This window comes from Cnephaeus nilssonii (genome assembly GCF_951640355.1).
Source record: "Cnephaeus nilssonii genome assembly, chromosome: 1".
NCBI lineage: Eukaryota > Metazoa > Chordata > Mammalia > Chiroptera > Vespertilionidae > Cnephaeus > Cnephaeus nilssonii.
This window is the reverse complement of record NC_137072.1, coordinates 73,106,553-73,123,725: the sequence shown is the minus strand read 5'-3', so window position 1 is coordinate 73,123,725 and position 17,173 is coordinate 73,106,553. Positions and strand designations below refer to the sequence as shown.

Below are 17,173 nucleotides of genomic sequence, written 5' to 3'. Positions count from 1 at the left end.
CTTTACCGCCTGCCTGCTCGCTGCTCCTTACCACTCAGCTCGCTGCTCCTTAGCACTGCCACGGAGGTGGGAGAGGCTCCTGCCACCGCCGCTGCATTCACCAGCCATGAGCCCGGCTTCTGGCTGAGTGGCGCTCCCCCTGTGGGAGCGCCCTGACCACCAGGGGGAAGCTCCTGCATTGAGCATCTGCCTCCTGGTGGTCAGTGTGCATCATAGTGACTGGTTGTTCTGCTGTTTGGTCAATTTGCATATTAGGCTTTTATTATATACTAGCGTTCCCGTTGCAGGAAAAATCCTGCAATAGGGTTTCCTGCTGCACTCTACCCCGCCCTGCCTGCTCTCCTCCTTTGTCCCCCGGCCCCGCCTCTGCTCCTCCCTTGTCCCCTGGCCAGCCTTCTCCGCCAGCCCGCCCCACTCTCCTTCCTTCACCCCCGGCCCCGCCTCCGCTCCTCCCTTCTCCTCCCCCCGGCTTGCTTGCTTCTCCGCAGCTTTGCTCCCTTCTGCAGCTCTTGGCTTCTTTCTAGGCTGTCTTGATATGCAAATTAGCCGCCATCTTTGTTGGGATAATTTGCATACTCGTCCTGATTGGTTGGTGGGCGTGGCTTGGTTGGTGGGCGTGGCTTGGGTGTAGCGAAGGTGCGGTCAATTTGCATATTTGTCTATTATTGGGTAGGACTAGTGGCCCGGTGCATGAAATTCATGCACAGTAAAAGGGGATTAATTAGAGGAAATATTTTAATTTTGCTATTTGCCCTTTCTCTATAACAGAAGTGTCAGAGATGAAAGAAAATTAGTAAAATGTATATGAAAATCTTCCTCCTGTCAGAGTCTCGGGTTTACCGCGGGACCCAGAGTCAAGTCCCCACCCACCCGCAGCACCTCAAAATCACGCAAGACTCAGACCCAGCTGGCCCCACCCCATGGGGGATACCCAGACCCAGCTGGCCCCACCCTTGTCTAGCCCTGCTGGGTGGGGGGGCACAGCCTCAAGTCCCCCGGCGCATGCCGAGCTGGGGGGGGTGCAGCCTCAGGTCCCCCAGCCCAGTGCTGGGGTGTGTGGGGGGGTGCAGCCTGAGGTCCCCTGTCAAGCCCTACTGAGCGGGGGGCACTCCTTGAGGTCCCCTGTCAAGCCCCACTAAGCAGGGGGCATGCCTTGAGGTCTCCCAACAAGCCCCGCTGGACTTGGAGCGCAGTCTGAGATCCCCCATCAAGCCCCACCAGGCGGGGGGGCACAGCTGGGACCCCTCGCAGCTCTGCCTGGTGGGGGGCCCAGCCTCAGGTCCCTCGTCAAGCCCCTCTGGGTGGGGGGTGCAGCCGGAAGTCCCCTAGCCCAGGGAGTGGTGAGCAGCCTGAGGTCCCCCAGCCCAGCATTGGGGTGGGGGCACACCTTGAGGTCCCCCATCAAGCCCCACCAGGTGGGGGGCATGGCCTGAGGTCCCCTGTCAATCCCCATTGGGCGGGGGGCGCGGCCTCAGTTCCCCTGGCCCGGCGACAGGGCAGGGAGCATGGTCTGAGGTCCTCTGTCAAGCCCCACTGGGCAGGGGGGTGGGGCGCAGCCTCACGTCCCCGGCCCAGCACCACACAGCCTCAGGTCCCTGCTGATTGCTCATTAAGGCTCATTACAGGAACTCAGCCTCTGCTGTGGTGCAGCCATCTTGTGTTATGGAAACCCCGCCTCCACTGTGGGCGCCGCCGTCTTTGTGATGGTGTGGCGGTCAATTTGCATATCCCCTCTTTATTAGCTAGAATATTATACACCAAGTTCAAATGGAGTTTATCCAGTGATGCAAGGCTGGTTCAATAGTTGAAAATCAATCAATGTAATCCACCATATGAGCAGTCTAAGGAAGAACACTCATGTATCATACTGACTGATTTAGAAGCATTTCACAAAATTTAACACCAATTAATGATTTTTTTAAAAATACCCTTAGAAAAATAAGATTAGAGAGTAACTTCCTAAACTTGATAAAGAAGATCTACAAAAATCCTATGGCTGACATGATACTTAAAGGTAAAAGACTGAAATCTTTACCTCTGAGATCAGGAACAAGGCAGGGATGTCTGCTACCATGACTTTAATTCAAGACAGTACTGGAAGTTCAAGTCAGTGCAATAAAATACTGGTAGGCGGGGTAGAGACTTAGAATGGGTAAGTCCTACATCAATGGTGTAGCAATCAAGATACAAGAGGGATATCTCAGCAGAGAAGATTCCTCCCTCCCTGAGAAAAGAGTACTAGCCCCAAAGGGGGTCCCAAGCCCAAGGTTCCAGTACCAAGAAAAGAAGTCCCAATAATTTCACATTGTGAAACCCAACAGGAATTGCATCCAGTGAAACAGAAGGCTTCTGGAGTCCTAGATGTTCCTATTAAAGAGCCCATGCTCAGATTTACTTGCTGACAGACTCACTTGATCTGAGCTCCAACACTGGGGCAGCAGCTTAAAAAGATCCAGAAACAGAGAAGAACCAAGATGGTGGCACTGGTAAATATGATACTTGCCTCCCACAACCACATCAAAATTACAACTAAAATACAGAGTAGGCAGTAGGGTTGGTGCCATTGAGGCCAGAAGCAGTGCAGGCCATGGCAGGCAGGAGGCTCAACCATGTCTCAATATTATGAGGACAAGTCGGAGGGCAACACATGCGGGGGTGTGAAGGAGTATTGGGGCACCTGTCTGCTGCAGTCCCATTGTGTGCTCCAGGAAGGAAAATCCCCTCTGCAATATCTGAAGGAAGGAAACTGCAAAGCTTTGAAATATTCATTTTTTGAATGTAAAAGACCAATGTTGGATGCCAGATCAAGATTCAAAGGAAGAAAAGGATATTGATGAGTATTCTGTTAAAACCAAGATGAATACAACAAAGAATTTCCTCTGGTCATTAAAAAACAGAAACCAAAGTAGGAAACATGCTTTTTTTCTGACCATGTTTGGTCAGATCATGGAACCCTGGAGAGAATGCATGAGTTCCTTTTTTGAATATCTATAAATAATTTTCTTGTTCTAAGTTATTTTTAGAAGAAAAATTTAATTGACCAGTTATGAGCAGGGAGCATAATAAATGCATTTTAAGAGTTGTTTTAAAGGCTCTACCCAGTTTTGCTCAGCGGTTAGAGTGTCTGCCCACAGACCAAAGGGCTGTGAGTTCGATTCCTGGGCAAGGGCATGTACCTGGGTTGTGGGTTTGCTCCCTGCCCCTGGAAGTGTTGTGGGTGGTAGACAACCAGTTGATGTGTGTATGTCTCTCTCTCTCCCCCTCTCTCCTCCCCCTCCTTTCTGCTATCTGAAAAGCATTGGAAAAAATATCCTCAGATATTTTGTGGGGATTGTGGCTGAGTGGCACCCAGGCACTTCCTCTTAAAGGGCCGGCCCATGGACTTACTCAGACTTGCTCCCTCTGAGCTCCAATGCTGGGGCAGGGGCCTGGAAGGATCCAGGGCCATATGGGGAGGAACTGGGTTGTCTGGTATTAGAGCAAGAACTCAGGGGCAGCTTTCTCCCAGACAGGGATGCATAAAGGGGTCATTGTTCCTATGCTGAGACCTCCCCTATCACAGAGCTGATGACAGGCACCATATATGAGTCTCCAACCTGGTTCACACTGTTCACTCCAAGCTGGTGAATCCTGAGACCCCGCCTCACCCATTTGCAGCCCCACCCAAGTTGTTTGCAGTGGCTTTTCCATATGAATGGCATGTCCTGACTTAGGCTTCACATGTTCCTAAAATCTCTGGCACAAGCAGTAGCTGGCATCAGGGTGCCCCATATCACTCAATAAGAGGCCCCAGACCCAACACTAGCAGCAGCTTGCCTTGCTTCACAGCTTGGCCTATCCTGGAAACTTCCAAGCCCAACACAAGTAGCAGCCATCTTCAGATTGCTCTGTATCCTGATGGGTGACCACAGGCAGGTCATAGGCAGTGGCTGACTTTGCACCTACTGGGGGTGGGGAGGAGGGAGCAAGAGTCAGTGTACCTGGTGAACAGCTTCAGACTTCAACAGATTACAAGTCTAGGCATCCATGAGTGACATAATCAAGTGGCAGACTTAGTGAGCATCAAAGCCCCACTGAAGTAAGTCATGCTCCATAGGGTGTCTCTTGCACAGCAGCTCTTCCACTATAGTCACAGCTGTTCCTAACAGCCCATTGACCTGGGGATGAATTCCTCCCAGTAATGCCAATAGCCATCAAGGCTCAACTACAACAAGACAGTACATACAGTCCACCCAGGGGCACATCTAGAATGCCCAGCTCAGAGTACTGGGGAGGCTGAGCCACTGGGCCCTACAGGACACTACTACACAAGGCCACTCTACCAATTCCAGGAGACATAGCAGCTCTACCTAATAACATAGAAACAGACACAGGGAAGCAGCCAAAGAAACATGTCACAAATGAAATAGCAGGAGAAATCTCCAGAAAAAGAACTAAATAAAATGGAAGTAAGCAAACTACTAGATACATAGTTCAAAAAAATGGTTATAAAGATGCTCAAGGATCTTAATGAGAGCTTCAATGACTTTAGTGAGAATTTCAAGGAAATTAGTGAGAACATCAAAGACATGAATAGGACCAGTCAGAAATGAAGGATACACTAATTGAAATGAAGAATAAATTACTAGGAGTCAACAATAGAGCAGAAGATGTCCATAATTAAATCAGTGATTTGGAATATGAGGAAGCAAAAAACACCCAATCAGAAAGGCAAAAAGAAAAAAGAATCCAAAAATACGAAGATAGTGAAAGGAGCCTCTGAGACAACATTCACAACATGGAAGTGCCAGAAGAAGAAGAGAGAACAGGATATTGAAATTCTATTTAAAGAAATAATGACAGAAAACTTTCCCTGCCTGTGAAAGAACTAGACTTACAAGTCCAGAAAGCACAGAAAGTCCCAAACAAGAGGAAAACAGAGAGGCTCACAGCAAGACACATCATAATTAAAATGCAAAAGGTTAAAGACAAAGAGAGAATCTTAAAAGAAGCAAGAGAAAATCAGTTAGTTACCTACAAGGGAGTGCCCATATGACTGTCAGCTGATTTCTCAACAGAAACTTTGAAGGTCAGAGGGAGTGGCAAGAAATATTCAAAATGATGAATAGCAAGGACCTACAACAAGATTAATCTACCCAGCAAAGCTATCATTAAGAATTAAAGGTCAGATAAAGAGCTTTGCAGACAAGAAAAAGCAAAAGCAGTTTATCGCCACATAACCAGTATTACATTAAATATTGAAGGGTATTCTTTAATTAAGGGAAGAAGGAGGAGGAGGAGGAGAAGAGGAGGAGGAGGAGGAGGAGGAGGAGGAGAGGAAATCTGAACAATAAAATGGAAATAAATACATATCTATCAACAACTGAAAGTAAAAATTACCAAACAAGGAATCTAATGAAGAAAATAAACTGATGAATAAAACAGAACCAGAGGCATGGAAACATGGAACAGACTAACGAATCTCAGAGGAAAGGTGTGGGGGAGGGACAGGAAGAGATTAACCAAATAACTTATATGCATATATTCATTACCCATGGACACAAACAATAGGGTGGTGAAGGCCTGGGGCAGGGTGGGAATTGGATGGAGGGGGGTGTGAGGGGGAAAATGGAGACATCTATAGTACTCTCAACAATAAAGATTTTTTTTTAAAATAGCTCCAGAAACAATTGGGAGAAAAGAATTGTTCAGCTTCAGGGTGAGCACTGGAGGCATAGCTTTCTCTCAGACAGAAGTGCTGTCAGATACCATTGTTCCTTTATTGAGCATTCCACCTCCACCGTCCCTGTAGGCACAAGCAGGCCTCAAGCCTGAGTGTCCATTAACCTGGCAAAAGCCTCATCCTGGTGATTCATTGATCCTGCCCCACCAAACTTGCACACCAACCCAAACTACTTCCAGGGGCTTTTCCATATAAATGGTCTGTCTGGGTTAATGCTGCAGACTTGCCTAAAATCTCTCACAGGCTCACAAACCACAAACAAGAAGCATCTGGCCTCAGAATGCCCTGTGCTTCTTGCTAAGTGGTCCCAAGCCTGCCACTAGTGGCAGCTGGCCTCAATTCCCAGCTTAGCCTCTTCCAGGCGCTTCCAAGCACAGCACAAGTGACAACCTCCTGCAGATCCCACTTTGAAGCCCAAGGCCATAAACAGGCAGCAGTTGACCTTCACCTGCCCCATAGCCCCTACCAAGAGGCCCCAGAATCAACACACCCAGTGGCCAGCTTCAGACTATGCCAGAGCACCACCCAACCACCTCTACAAAGACACACCCAGAAGGGAAACTCAATAGGCACCAGAGCCCCTCTATGTGAATCCTGCTCTGTGGGATTAGCCCCTGTGTAATAGCTCCTCCCCTGTAGTCACAGCCATTCCTCATAGTCAGTCAGCCAGAGAATCAATCCCTTCCACTGGCCTGCCAATTGCTCTCAGGGTTCAACTATAACCGGAGGGTTCACACAGCCCACACAAAGGACACATCTGAAGCACTCGACTCAGGTGACTAAAACCTTCCCTAACCTGGTGGAAGAAAAAGACATACAAGTCTAGGAAGCACAGAGTGTCTCAAACAAGATGAATTCAGAGTTTCATACCAAGACATATCATAATTAAAATGCTAAATGTTAAAGACAAAAAGAAAAATCTTAAAAGCAGCAAGAAAAAAACAGTTACCTAAAAGGGAACCTCTATAAGGCTGTCAACTGAATTCTCTACAGACACTTTGCAGGCCATAAGCATTTGGCATTTAATATTCTAGTGATGAAAATCAAGGCCCTACAACCAAGATTACTCTACCCAGCAGTGAGACTATAATTTAGAATTAAGGGAAAGATAAAGAGCTTCCAAGACAAGAACAAGTTTATCACCACTAAACCAGTATTACAAGAAATGTTAAAGGTACAATTTTAAGAAGAAAAAAAAATAACAAAAATATGAATACTAAAATGGCAATAACTACATACCTATCAATAATTACTTTAAATGTGAATGGATAAATGCTTTGATCAAGAGACATAGGGTGGCCCAACAGGTGTGGCCCAGTGGTTGAGGGTCAACTCATGAACCAAGAGGTTAATGGTTCGATTTCTGGTTGGGCAAATGCCCGGGTTGTGAGCTTGATCCCCAGTAGGGGGCATAGAGGAGGCAGCCAATTGATATTTCTTTCACAGATGTTTTTATGCCTCTCCTTTCCTTTCTCTCTAAAAAGTCAATTAAAAATATTTTTAAAAAATAAAGTGCTTACTTCGGCAGCACATATACTAAAATTGGAATGATACAGAGAAGATTAGCATGGCCCCTGAACAAGGATGACACACAACTTTGTGAAGTATTCCATATTTTTAGTCTCAATCAAGATGAACCCAAAAAGACCCACACCTAGACACATCATAATTAAAATGGCAAACATTAAAGACAAGGAAAGAATCTTAAAGGCTTCAAGAGATAGAAAGTTGTCTATAAGGGAGTTTCCATTAGACTGTCAGCTGATTTCTCAATAAAACACTTTAGGACAGAAGGGAGTGACATGAAATACAGGCAGTCCTCGGGTTACGTCGGACTCGTACATCATTTTGTGGTTACGTCGCCATCTCCCATTTACAGTATTTATATTAAAAAAAGTTCCATCATTTCGATGTATGAACATATGTGCTTTATGTTTTTTATTATTTATTTACCACAAGTAAAGGTCAGGAATTGTTATCTTTATTTAAAATTTTTTTTACTGTTTCACTTCATTGCTGCTGTGTATGTGCTCCATGTGAGTGACGTAGGTGCTTATGTAGGTGGGTTCCGACTTACAGCGAAAATAAAATCGTGTTACCTCACGCCATAGGAACAGATCTCCAATGTAACCCGAGGACCTACTGTATACAAAGTAATGAAAAGCAAGGCTCTGAAATAAAGAGCTTTGCAAACAATAAAAGGCTAAAAGAGTTTATTACCACCAAACCAGCACTGCAAACATTTAAAATGAGTTGATTTTTTAAACCAGGGCACAGTTATCCATAATTAATCTAATTGTCCATATGAGTTTAGATTATTTTCCAATTTTTACAATTTGAACAATACAATATACACATTCTTGAAAAAATTTCTGCAGATATAAAAATACTTCTAGAGAATCAATTTTTAAAGATAAAATTGCTAGGCCAAAGTATATATTTATTTTAAAATTTGAAACTACTAAATTGCTCTCTAAAAAAAACTAAAGAAAATAAGTCTCCTTCCAACAGCATATGAGAATATCTGTTTCAAAATATACTAACACAATATTAATCTAATCTTTTAATTTAATTTTTAAAATTTTAATCAATAAAATGCAAAAATAAACTACATTAAGATTTTTTTCATGCCCAGCAACACACACACACACACACATTTGCTTTTACTTTCTTTCTAACCTACCCTACCAGCTCTGCCAGCATCGACATTAGAATCATCTGTGGTTTAAATTTCAGATTGTCATTTTTTTAACATATGCACCAATTATTTAGACTTTATTAGTTTCACTGGTACCTTTGCTCTCCAGTGTTACTGGTATAACATTCTTTGTTTTCCTCTTTCTTTTACTTCCTTTTGTTTTTACTAGAATATGGCCTCAAGCAATTCTTCCAAATGGGATCTGTGGCTGGAAAAAGTTCTAAGCCTTGGCATGTCCAAAAATATCATTAGTCTTCACTCATGAATGCTACTTCACTGGAGATAGAATTGTACATTTAAAATGATTTTGTCTAAAAATGTTAAAGTCCCTATTTTGTTGTTTACTGCACCCAGTCAATGCTTAATAAAAGCCTGATGACAATCTGATTTTCACTCATTTGATTTTAAGCTGCCGTCCCTGAAGGCTTTTAGACATTTTTCTTCATCCTTGGAGATCTGACATTTCACGAGTGTCCAGTTTTAAGTCTCTTTATGCATTCTGCATGGTCCCTTCAACTAAAAACATACCGCTTTCTTCAAGTCTAGAAAAATTTCTCCTCTCATTTAGCTGATCATTTTCTCCCATCTGTTCTCTCCTTACTTTCCTGGAGCATGGCTCTTACATGGATATGGGGATTCAAGGTTTATATTTTAGTCCTTTTAACGTTTTTCTCTTATTTTCTGTAGTAGGCAGAATAAAGCACCTCCCCACAAAGAGGCCCACACAGTACTACCCAAAATGTGAAAATATGTGGCCTTACATGGAAAGGGGGACTTAACAGGTATTATTAAGTTAGGGGTCCTGAGATGGGAAGATGATCCTGGATTATCTGGGTGGACCTAATGTAATCATAAGGGTTCTTAAAAGGAGGAGGCAGGAGTATCAGAGTCAAAGAAGTGACAAAAGAAGGAGAGGTCAGAGACAAAGGGAGAGAAAGATTTGTAGATGCTCTGATGCTGGCTTTGCAGAGAGAAGAAGGGGCCGAAAGCTAAGGAATGCAGGCATCCTCTGGAAGCTGGCAAAGTATCTGTTCTAGAGCCCCCAGGAGGAATGCAGCCCTGGTGACACCTTGATTTTGGGATTCTGACCTCCAGGACTGTATGATAATAAATATGGGGTTGTTTTAAGCTATGACATTTGTGGTATTTGTTACTGCAGCAATAGAAAGAGAATGCACTTCCAAATAAACCCTTTTGTTGTATTGCTGTCTGTGTGAACTACACACTTCATTTTACATTACAGTATAACTAGCGTTCCCGTTGCAGGAAAAATCCTGCAATAGGGTTTCCTGCTGCACTCTACCCCACCCTGCCTGCTCTCCTCCCTTGTCCCCCCGCCCCGCGATCTCCTCCAGCCCCCCTGCTTTTCTAACTTCTCTGCCAGCCCGCTCTCCTTCCTTCTTCCCCGGCCCCGCCTCCGCTCCTCCCTTCTCCCCCACCCCGCCTTCTCCACCAGCCCCCCTGCTTTTCTAACTTCTCCGCCAGCCTGCTCTCCTCCCTTCTCCCCTGGCCCCGCCCCTTCTCCCCCGGCCCCGCCTGCTCAACTTCCTTCTCCCCCGGCCCCGCCTTCGTTCCTCCCTTCTCCTCCCCCCAGCTTGCTTGCTTCTCTGCAGCTTTGCTCCCTTCTGCAGCTCTTGGCTTCTTTCTACGCTGTCGCGACATGCAAATTAGCCGCCATCTTTGTTCGGATAATTTGCATATTCATCCTGATTGGTTGATGGGCATGGCTTGGCTGGTGGGCGTGCCTTGGGCGTAGCGAAGGTGCGGTCAATTTGCATATTTGTCTATTATTAGATTAGATGAGCTGTTTTTCAGCTCTGTCGTGTCCGTTATTTAACCTATTAATTGAAATGTTTTGTATTGGTTATGACTTTTTATTTGCAAGAGCTCTAATAGGTTTTCCCTCCCTTTAGGCGACTATTTGTCTTTTATGGATGCAATATCCATTCAAATCTGAAAATATTAATTATGCCTGTTATAAATTTTTCTTTATGTCTCTATGTAATCTATATTTCCTCAGTATTAGAGTTTCCATTTGTTGAGTTTGGCAGCACTTGTAGTACTGTTTCCATTAAATATATGCGGATCCTCACATGTTTGCTCTTCATTATATTTGAGAATTTTATCCATTTGGATAATAGTTCTGGTTACTCTAGCCTGTCCCAGGTGACTGTAGGGAGAGAAACAATAAAGACACTTTGGCAGAATGAATCTTGCTTACCATTTGAGTCTTGAGAGTCCCTTCCACAGACAAAGTGACATGAAAAATAAAGACAGTACAGCGTGAGTACTGACCCTCAGAGCAGATGCCAGCAGTATACTGTATTTGCTGGTGACACTCAATGAAACCAGCTTTCTCCTTTTCCCTCTGAGAAATCATAAGTTGTCTGGAGTCCTCCCTCTTCAGAAAGCTAAACTTCTGTGTCTATCTTGGGGGAAATGCAAGAGTAAAATTTTCCCTTTTTATTATTTAGTAAGTTGTGTGGTGGTGGTGGTGGTGGTGGTGGTGGTGGTGGTGGTGTGTGTGTGTGTGTGTGTGTGTGTGGTGTGTGTGTGTGTGTGTCTTTGAGTCTTCCTCTCCTTTCACATGGAGTTATTTCAGCATTTTCTTCTATTTAGCCTACTATTTCTAAACTGACAGGTTTAAGTAAGGACTTCTGCTTGAATTCAAACTAATGAAATTTGCTTCATTCTGCCCAAATTATATAAGAAAATCTCTATTTCATTTTGTTTTTTAAAATCTCATATAGCATGGAAGTTTGCACTAAAGATTTACCATTGCTTCCGATTTCAAAAGGGAATCCCTTGGAGCTCAAGAGGCACTTTTCTGCCCTATAGATTCATGGAGAAATGGAAGAGTGGAAGAGGCTCTTGGCAGTGAATGTGAGGGGAGTATATTCAGATGCATCCTAGAGTCACTTTAAAAATATTCTGTTGTCACCTTTAAAAACAAAGGTGTCAGCAATTAAGTTCTAAAATAAATTTAAAAATAAAGAAGTCTATTGTACTAGAATAATACATAAAGTATCATTAGTAAGTATCATTTCAATATAGTGTTCTAATTTGATACAAATCCCAAAAGTCCAAAATCACAGACCTGGAAGGAAGTTAAAGTCAACTAATTTGAGACTCTTATTTTACAAACAAAGAAACTGCATCCCTTAGAGTTTAAATAATTTTTGTTGTTGTTCAATCTCACCCAAGGGCATTTTTCCACTGATTTTTAGAGAGACTAGAAGGGAAGGAAAGGGAGAGGAGGACAAAGAAAGAGAAACATTAGTGTGAGAGAGACACATTGATTGGTTGCCTCCCACACATGGGATCGAACTTGCAACCCAGGCACTTACCTTTGACTGTAAATTGAATATGAGACCCTTCTGTGCTGATGCTCTAACCAGTGAACACATAGGCCAGGGCTAAGTGATTTTTAAAAGAAACAAAGTCTTTGTCTGTAGAACAAGATGGCTATTCCTAAGCCAGTATGCTTCTATGATAAATTGTTTCAAGTTTTCTAAGCAAGGAAACAAACAGAAGATTTTATACCAAGATGTAGAAACTTTATTCAGATTCATGCTACCATCACTCTCCAACCTTAAAGCTCAATGGAATGTCCCCAAATAATCACTCTCACATCAACATGGGCTTAGCTGGCTTCAGAACCTTATGGTCTACAGCCAATTTATGTTGACCGTTTAGTCAACATAATTTATGTTGAGGAGACACATCATTTCAACTGGTATTTTTCCAGAGATTAAAATTTTCAAGGAATTGCTGCACACACTACTCAGAGTGTTACCAGATTTTCCTGAATTGCTAAATGGAAATGAGTCCAATTTACTACTTAAGCACCATTTTAACTCTACACAAAAATACTTTTTAATTTTTTATATTATGGACTAGCTGTACTTGCACAGAATATTAGAAATATTTTTCTTCCTTTAATCCTAGTAATTTAACCCTTTTCCATTTGACAGACATTTCTCCCTACATATGAAATTTGAATGACTGGTGCCACTTTCAAGTTCACAGCCCACCCATAACTATTGCTATACATAGGGTGCAATTATAAGTGTCAAACAGTCCATATAAAACTATTGCTATCACATGGGATGCTATAACTGGCATCCTCCTCTTCCTTTCAACTAAGGAAAAAACACTGAATAATATCAGTGAGATAAAGCTTCTGCCAAGGTCTGTGGGACAAGAATTATATATTATATGCAAATTAAGCATGCATTACAATTTTGTGAAATAATTCTTAGAAGACTCTTAGTTAAGTCCATTTTTACTAAGCCCATGTAGAAACTTAAGGATGTGATAGCAGTTATTTTGAAGAACTATTTATTGGTAAGTTTCTAGTAGCAGGCTTTTAAAAAATAATATTCAACTTTTAATAAGTAATACATGCTATGGCTAATCTTTATTATATCTTATATATTTACTAGTGTCCTGGTGCACAGATTCATGAAGATTGAAAGGAAATTAATTAGAAGAAATATTTAATATTGCTATTTGCCCTTTTTCTATAAGTGTCAACCAAATTCACGATCAATGACAGATCAAAACACATGTGCGATTGGCACCAGCGAGAGCTTTATATGCATCGCGCATGCGTGAGTCAACTTAGCCTTTTATGTATATAGAATAAACTTGCTTAATTAGACCTGCTTTCTGATTTAGCTAAACTTTTTTCAATCCAGTGAAGCACCCCAACTTCTCTTTCAGGTAATTGTCAGCAACCAGAAGTAAATATCAACACAAAGCAGGTTATTATTGTAGATCACACAGGGAGAACAAAGGGTAAAATATTTAACTGTAGCAGTGTTTGACTATATTCTGTGCAGTGAGAAAACCTGAAGTCATTTTCAAGTTCCACCATTTCTTAGTTTTTTTTAGTCGGGCCAAGTTTATAAACTTTCTAAATCTCCGTTGTCTGGCTAATGAAAAGAAAATAGGATTCTACCGAGTCTCCTATCTACTTACTCCAGGATTTCTGTGAGTGTCAAATAAGATGAGGCATGGAAAAATGCTTCACAGACATTTGATTAAAGTGTAAAATGTTTGCACCTGGGTATAAAGCAAGTCGTGTTCCTGGCTGAAAAAACTCCAAGGAGGCTAGTCGCTAGGGAGAGGAAGCCAGGTGTTGCTACGTGATGTCATTACCTGGCGCCCACAGTGACCATTTCCGGGCTGGGCTGGGCTGTGGGCCTCATTTTGCGCTATGGGGTCTTGGCAGCATTGGTGGGATGTTGTTCCAGGCTGGTGGCGGGGCCAGTGTCCCACTTGGGGGAAGCCGAGTGTTGGTTTATTGGTGCCAGGTCCGGGGTGCCATTTATTTTTAAATGGCCAGTGCGTGTCAAGGCAGCTTCTGTGTTGAACGTCTGCCCCTGGTGGTCAGTATGCATCATAGATACCAGTAGGATGGACACTTAGCCTTTTATATATATAGATAAGCTATCTATATTAATAAAAGCACAATATGCTAATTAGACCAGACGTCCTTCCAGACATCCTTCCGGACGACCTCTGGACAAAGCTGGGGCTGTGAGGGAAGCCTGGGTCCCAGGTGCCTGCCAGTGGCCGCAGGGAAGCCCGGGTCCCGGGTGCCAGAGGGAAGTTGGTGTTGGCAGCCAGGGAAAGGAAGGCCTACTCTTGCACAAATTTTGTGCATTGGGCCTCTAGTGAGATTTATAAAAATTCAAATTATTCATATGATTATCTTATTTGTGCCACAAAACAACCCACTGATATAAGTAAAGGTGATCTCTATTGTACAGATGTTATATACAAGGTAATATATGACCATTGTCTAGAGCACAGCACCTGGCCCAGAGGGAGCACTCAACAAACAGTGTTTTCTGTCCTCCAAAATTTGCTAGCAAAAATTGGGCCTGGAAGCCAAGTCTTTTGCTTCCCAATATAACATTTTATATGTTTGCCACATTGACTCTACAGATAAAATGTGAACTCAGGTCATGAAATATCAACCAGCCAGCCTCCTAACTTGAGGGCAAGAGAGGGCTCTCAAAAGGACCTCTCTGCCATTCCCCTGGGGCCTTATGTGGAGAAAGGAAGGCAATGCTCTTCTCTTCCTGTCAGTAGCACAAGCACCTTCAGGCTTAGTTATAGTAATTAGTAGAAAAAAAAAATGGGCTCCCTGATAGCAAATACCAAAACTCCCTGTGGCTGCCATTTTTTTTTTCATTATGGAAATTTTTAAACATACACAAAAGCAGGGAAGGATAGTATAGAGAACTCTTAGGAGCCATCACCTGGCTTCAACAATTGTCAACATTTTGCCTAGCATTTTCAGATATGCCACTTAACGAGGCCTAAGCTAATGTCTCAATATTGATGGCCATGCAATATCCATGAGATCCATGAAACAGGCTGCCCCTGGAATAACTGGATAGGGAGAAATGTGACTCTCACACCTCTTCTTTCTTGCACCACCTCCAAGTCAGAAGAAAAATTTACTTGAGGCCTCAAGAATCAAAAGTATATAGAATTAAAGAGATGGCCTAATTCCCCTATTAGTTCATATTTGGGTTCATTTTGACTTGCTGGTCCCAAATATTATAACTTGAGTGTTTTTTCTCTCAAACACAAATCCATTGACTTGCGAGCTCTCCTTTTCTGAATCCCCATACCAGCTCCTTGCTGAGAGTTTATGTTGCTTTGAGCGTTCCATTTAAAATTACATTGATATCTGAATGTTTCTTGTCCTTCCTGCTAGAGTTTGATGAAGAGTTGCATGCCTTTCATGACTAGAATGTCAACATTTAAAAAGTAAGTGCACGTTAAATATTTACTGAATTTATCATTTTCCTCATAAATTTCAAAGTTTAACTCATATATTCTGAAATTTTAAAAAACTAACCTAGTACTTATCAATAATACCTTTAAATGTAAATGGATTAAATGCCCCAATCAAAAGAAATAGGGTAGCTGAGTGGATAAGAAAACATGACCCATATATCCGCTGTCTACAGGAAACCCACCTCAGAAAAAAAAGACTCACCCAGACTGATGGTGAAGGGATGGAAAAAGTTATTTCAGGCAAATGGAAATGAAAAGAAAAAAAAAAGCTGGGATAGCAATACTTATATCTGACAAATTAGATGTCAAAGTGAAGGACGTAACAAGAGATAAGGAAGGCCACTTCATAAAACTAAAGGGAGCAATCCAACAAGAAGATATAACTCTGGTAAACATATACGTACCCAATACAGGAGCACCCAAATACAAAAAAAACTTCTGGAGGATATCAAGGGAGAGATTGACAGCAATACAGTCATAGTAGGGGGCTTTTAATACCCCACTAACACCACTGGACAAATCCTCTAAACAAAAAATCAGCAAAGAAACATTAATCCTAAATGACACACTAGATCAGATAGAATTAATTGACATCTTCAGAACATTTCACCCCAAATCCACAAAATGTACATTCTTCTCAAGTGAACATGGGTCATTTTCAAAGATAGACCATATATTGGGACACAGGCAAAGTCTCTTCAAATTCAAGAAGATACAAATTATACCAAGCATCTTCTCAGATCACAATGGCATAAAACTAGAAATCAACTACAATAAAAACAATTTTAAAAAATCAAACACCTGGAGGCTAAATAGCATGCTATTAAACAATGAGTGGGTTACCAAAGAGATCAAAGAAGACATAAAAAGCATCATGGCAACAAATGACAATGAAAACACAACAATCCAAAATCTATGGGACACAGTGAAAGCAGTCTTGTGAGGGAAATTCATAGCTCTACAGGACTACCTCAAAAAACAAGAAACAATGGTAATAAATTATCTAACCATACAACTCAAAGAATTAAAAAGAGAGCAACAAGAAAAGTCCAGCGTAAGCAGAAGAAAGGAAATAATAAAGATCAGAGCAGAGATAAATGACATAGAGACAAAAAAAAATACAAAAGATCAACAAAACTAAGAGCTAGTTCTTTGAAAGGATAAACAAGATTGATAAACCTCTAGCCAGGCTCACCAAGAAGCAAAGAGAGAGGATCCAAATAAACAAAATCAGAAATGAAAGAGGTGAAGTAACAACCGACCCCACAGACATACAAACAATTATGAAAAAATACTATGAACAACGCTATTCCAACAAAATGGACAACCTAGATAAAATGGACATATTCTTAGAAAAATACAAGCTCCCAAAACTCAACCAAGAAGAATAAAAAAAAACCTGAATAGGCTGATAAGTACCGAAGAAATTGAAACAGTGATCAAAAATTTTCCAGCAAACAAAAGCCCTGGTCCGGACGGCTTTACAGGGGAGTTCTACCAAGCATTCAAAGAAGAACTAAAACCTATCCTCCTTAGACTATTCCAGAAAATTCAAGAGGAAGGCACACTTCCAAGCTCTTTCTATGAAGCCAGCATTACCCTAATCCCATAACCAGATAAAGACACCACAAAAAAAGAGAACTACAGGCCAATATCCTTGATGAACATAGATGCTAAAATCCTCAACAAAATTCTAGAAAATCGGATTCAGCAATACATTAGAAAGATCATACACCATGACCAAGTGGGATTTATTCCAGGGATGCAAGGATGGTACAATATCCGCAAATCCATAAATATGATACATCACATAAACAAACTGAGAGACAAAAATCACATAATCATATCAATTGATGCAGAAAAAGCATTTGACACGATCAAACACCCTTTCTTGGTAAAAACTCTCAGCAAAGTGGGAATAGAGGGATCATACC

The 17,173-nt window shown here is 42.1% G+C and overlaps 1 protein-coding gene across 1 annotated transcript; it reads left to right on the top strand.

Moving 5' to 3' along the window:
• Positions 1-2,609: 2,609 nt before the first annotated feature.
• On the top strand, positions 2,610-2,834 carry LOC307102987 (cytochrome c oxidase assembly factor 5-like; the record flags this gene model as incomplete). Its single annotated transcript, XM_079776831.1, has 1 exon — positions 2,610-2,834. One exon carries the CDS (start codon positions 2,610-2,612, stop codon positions 2,832-2,834), a length of 225 nt encoding a protein of 74 aa, XP_079632957.1.
• Positions 2,835-17,173: the final 14,339 nt, after the last annotated feature.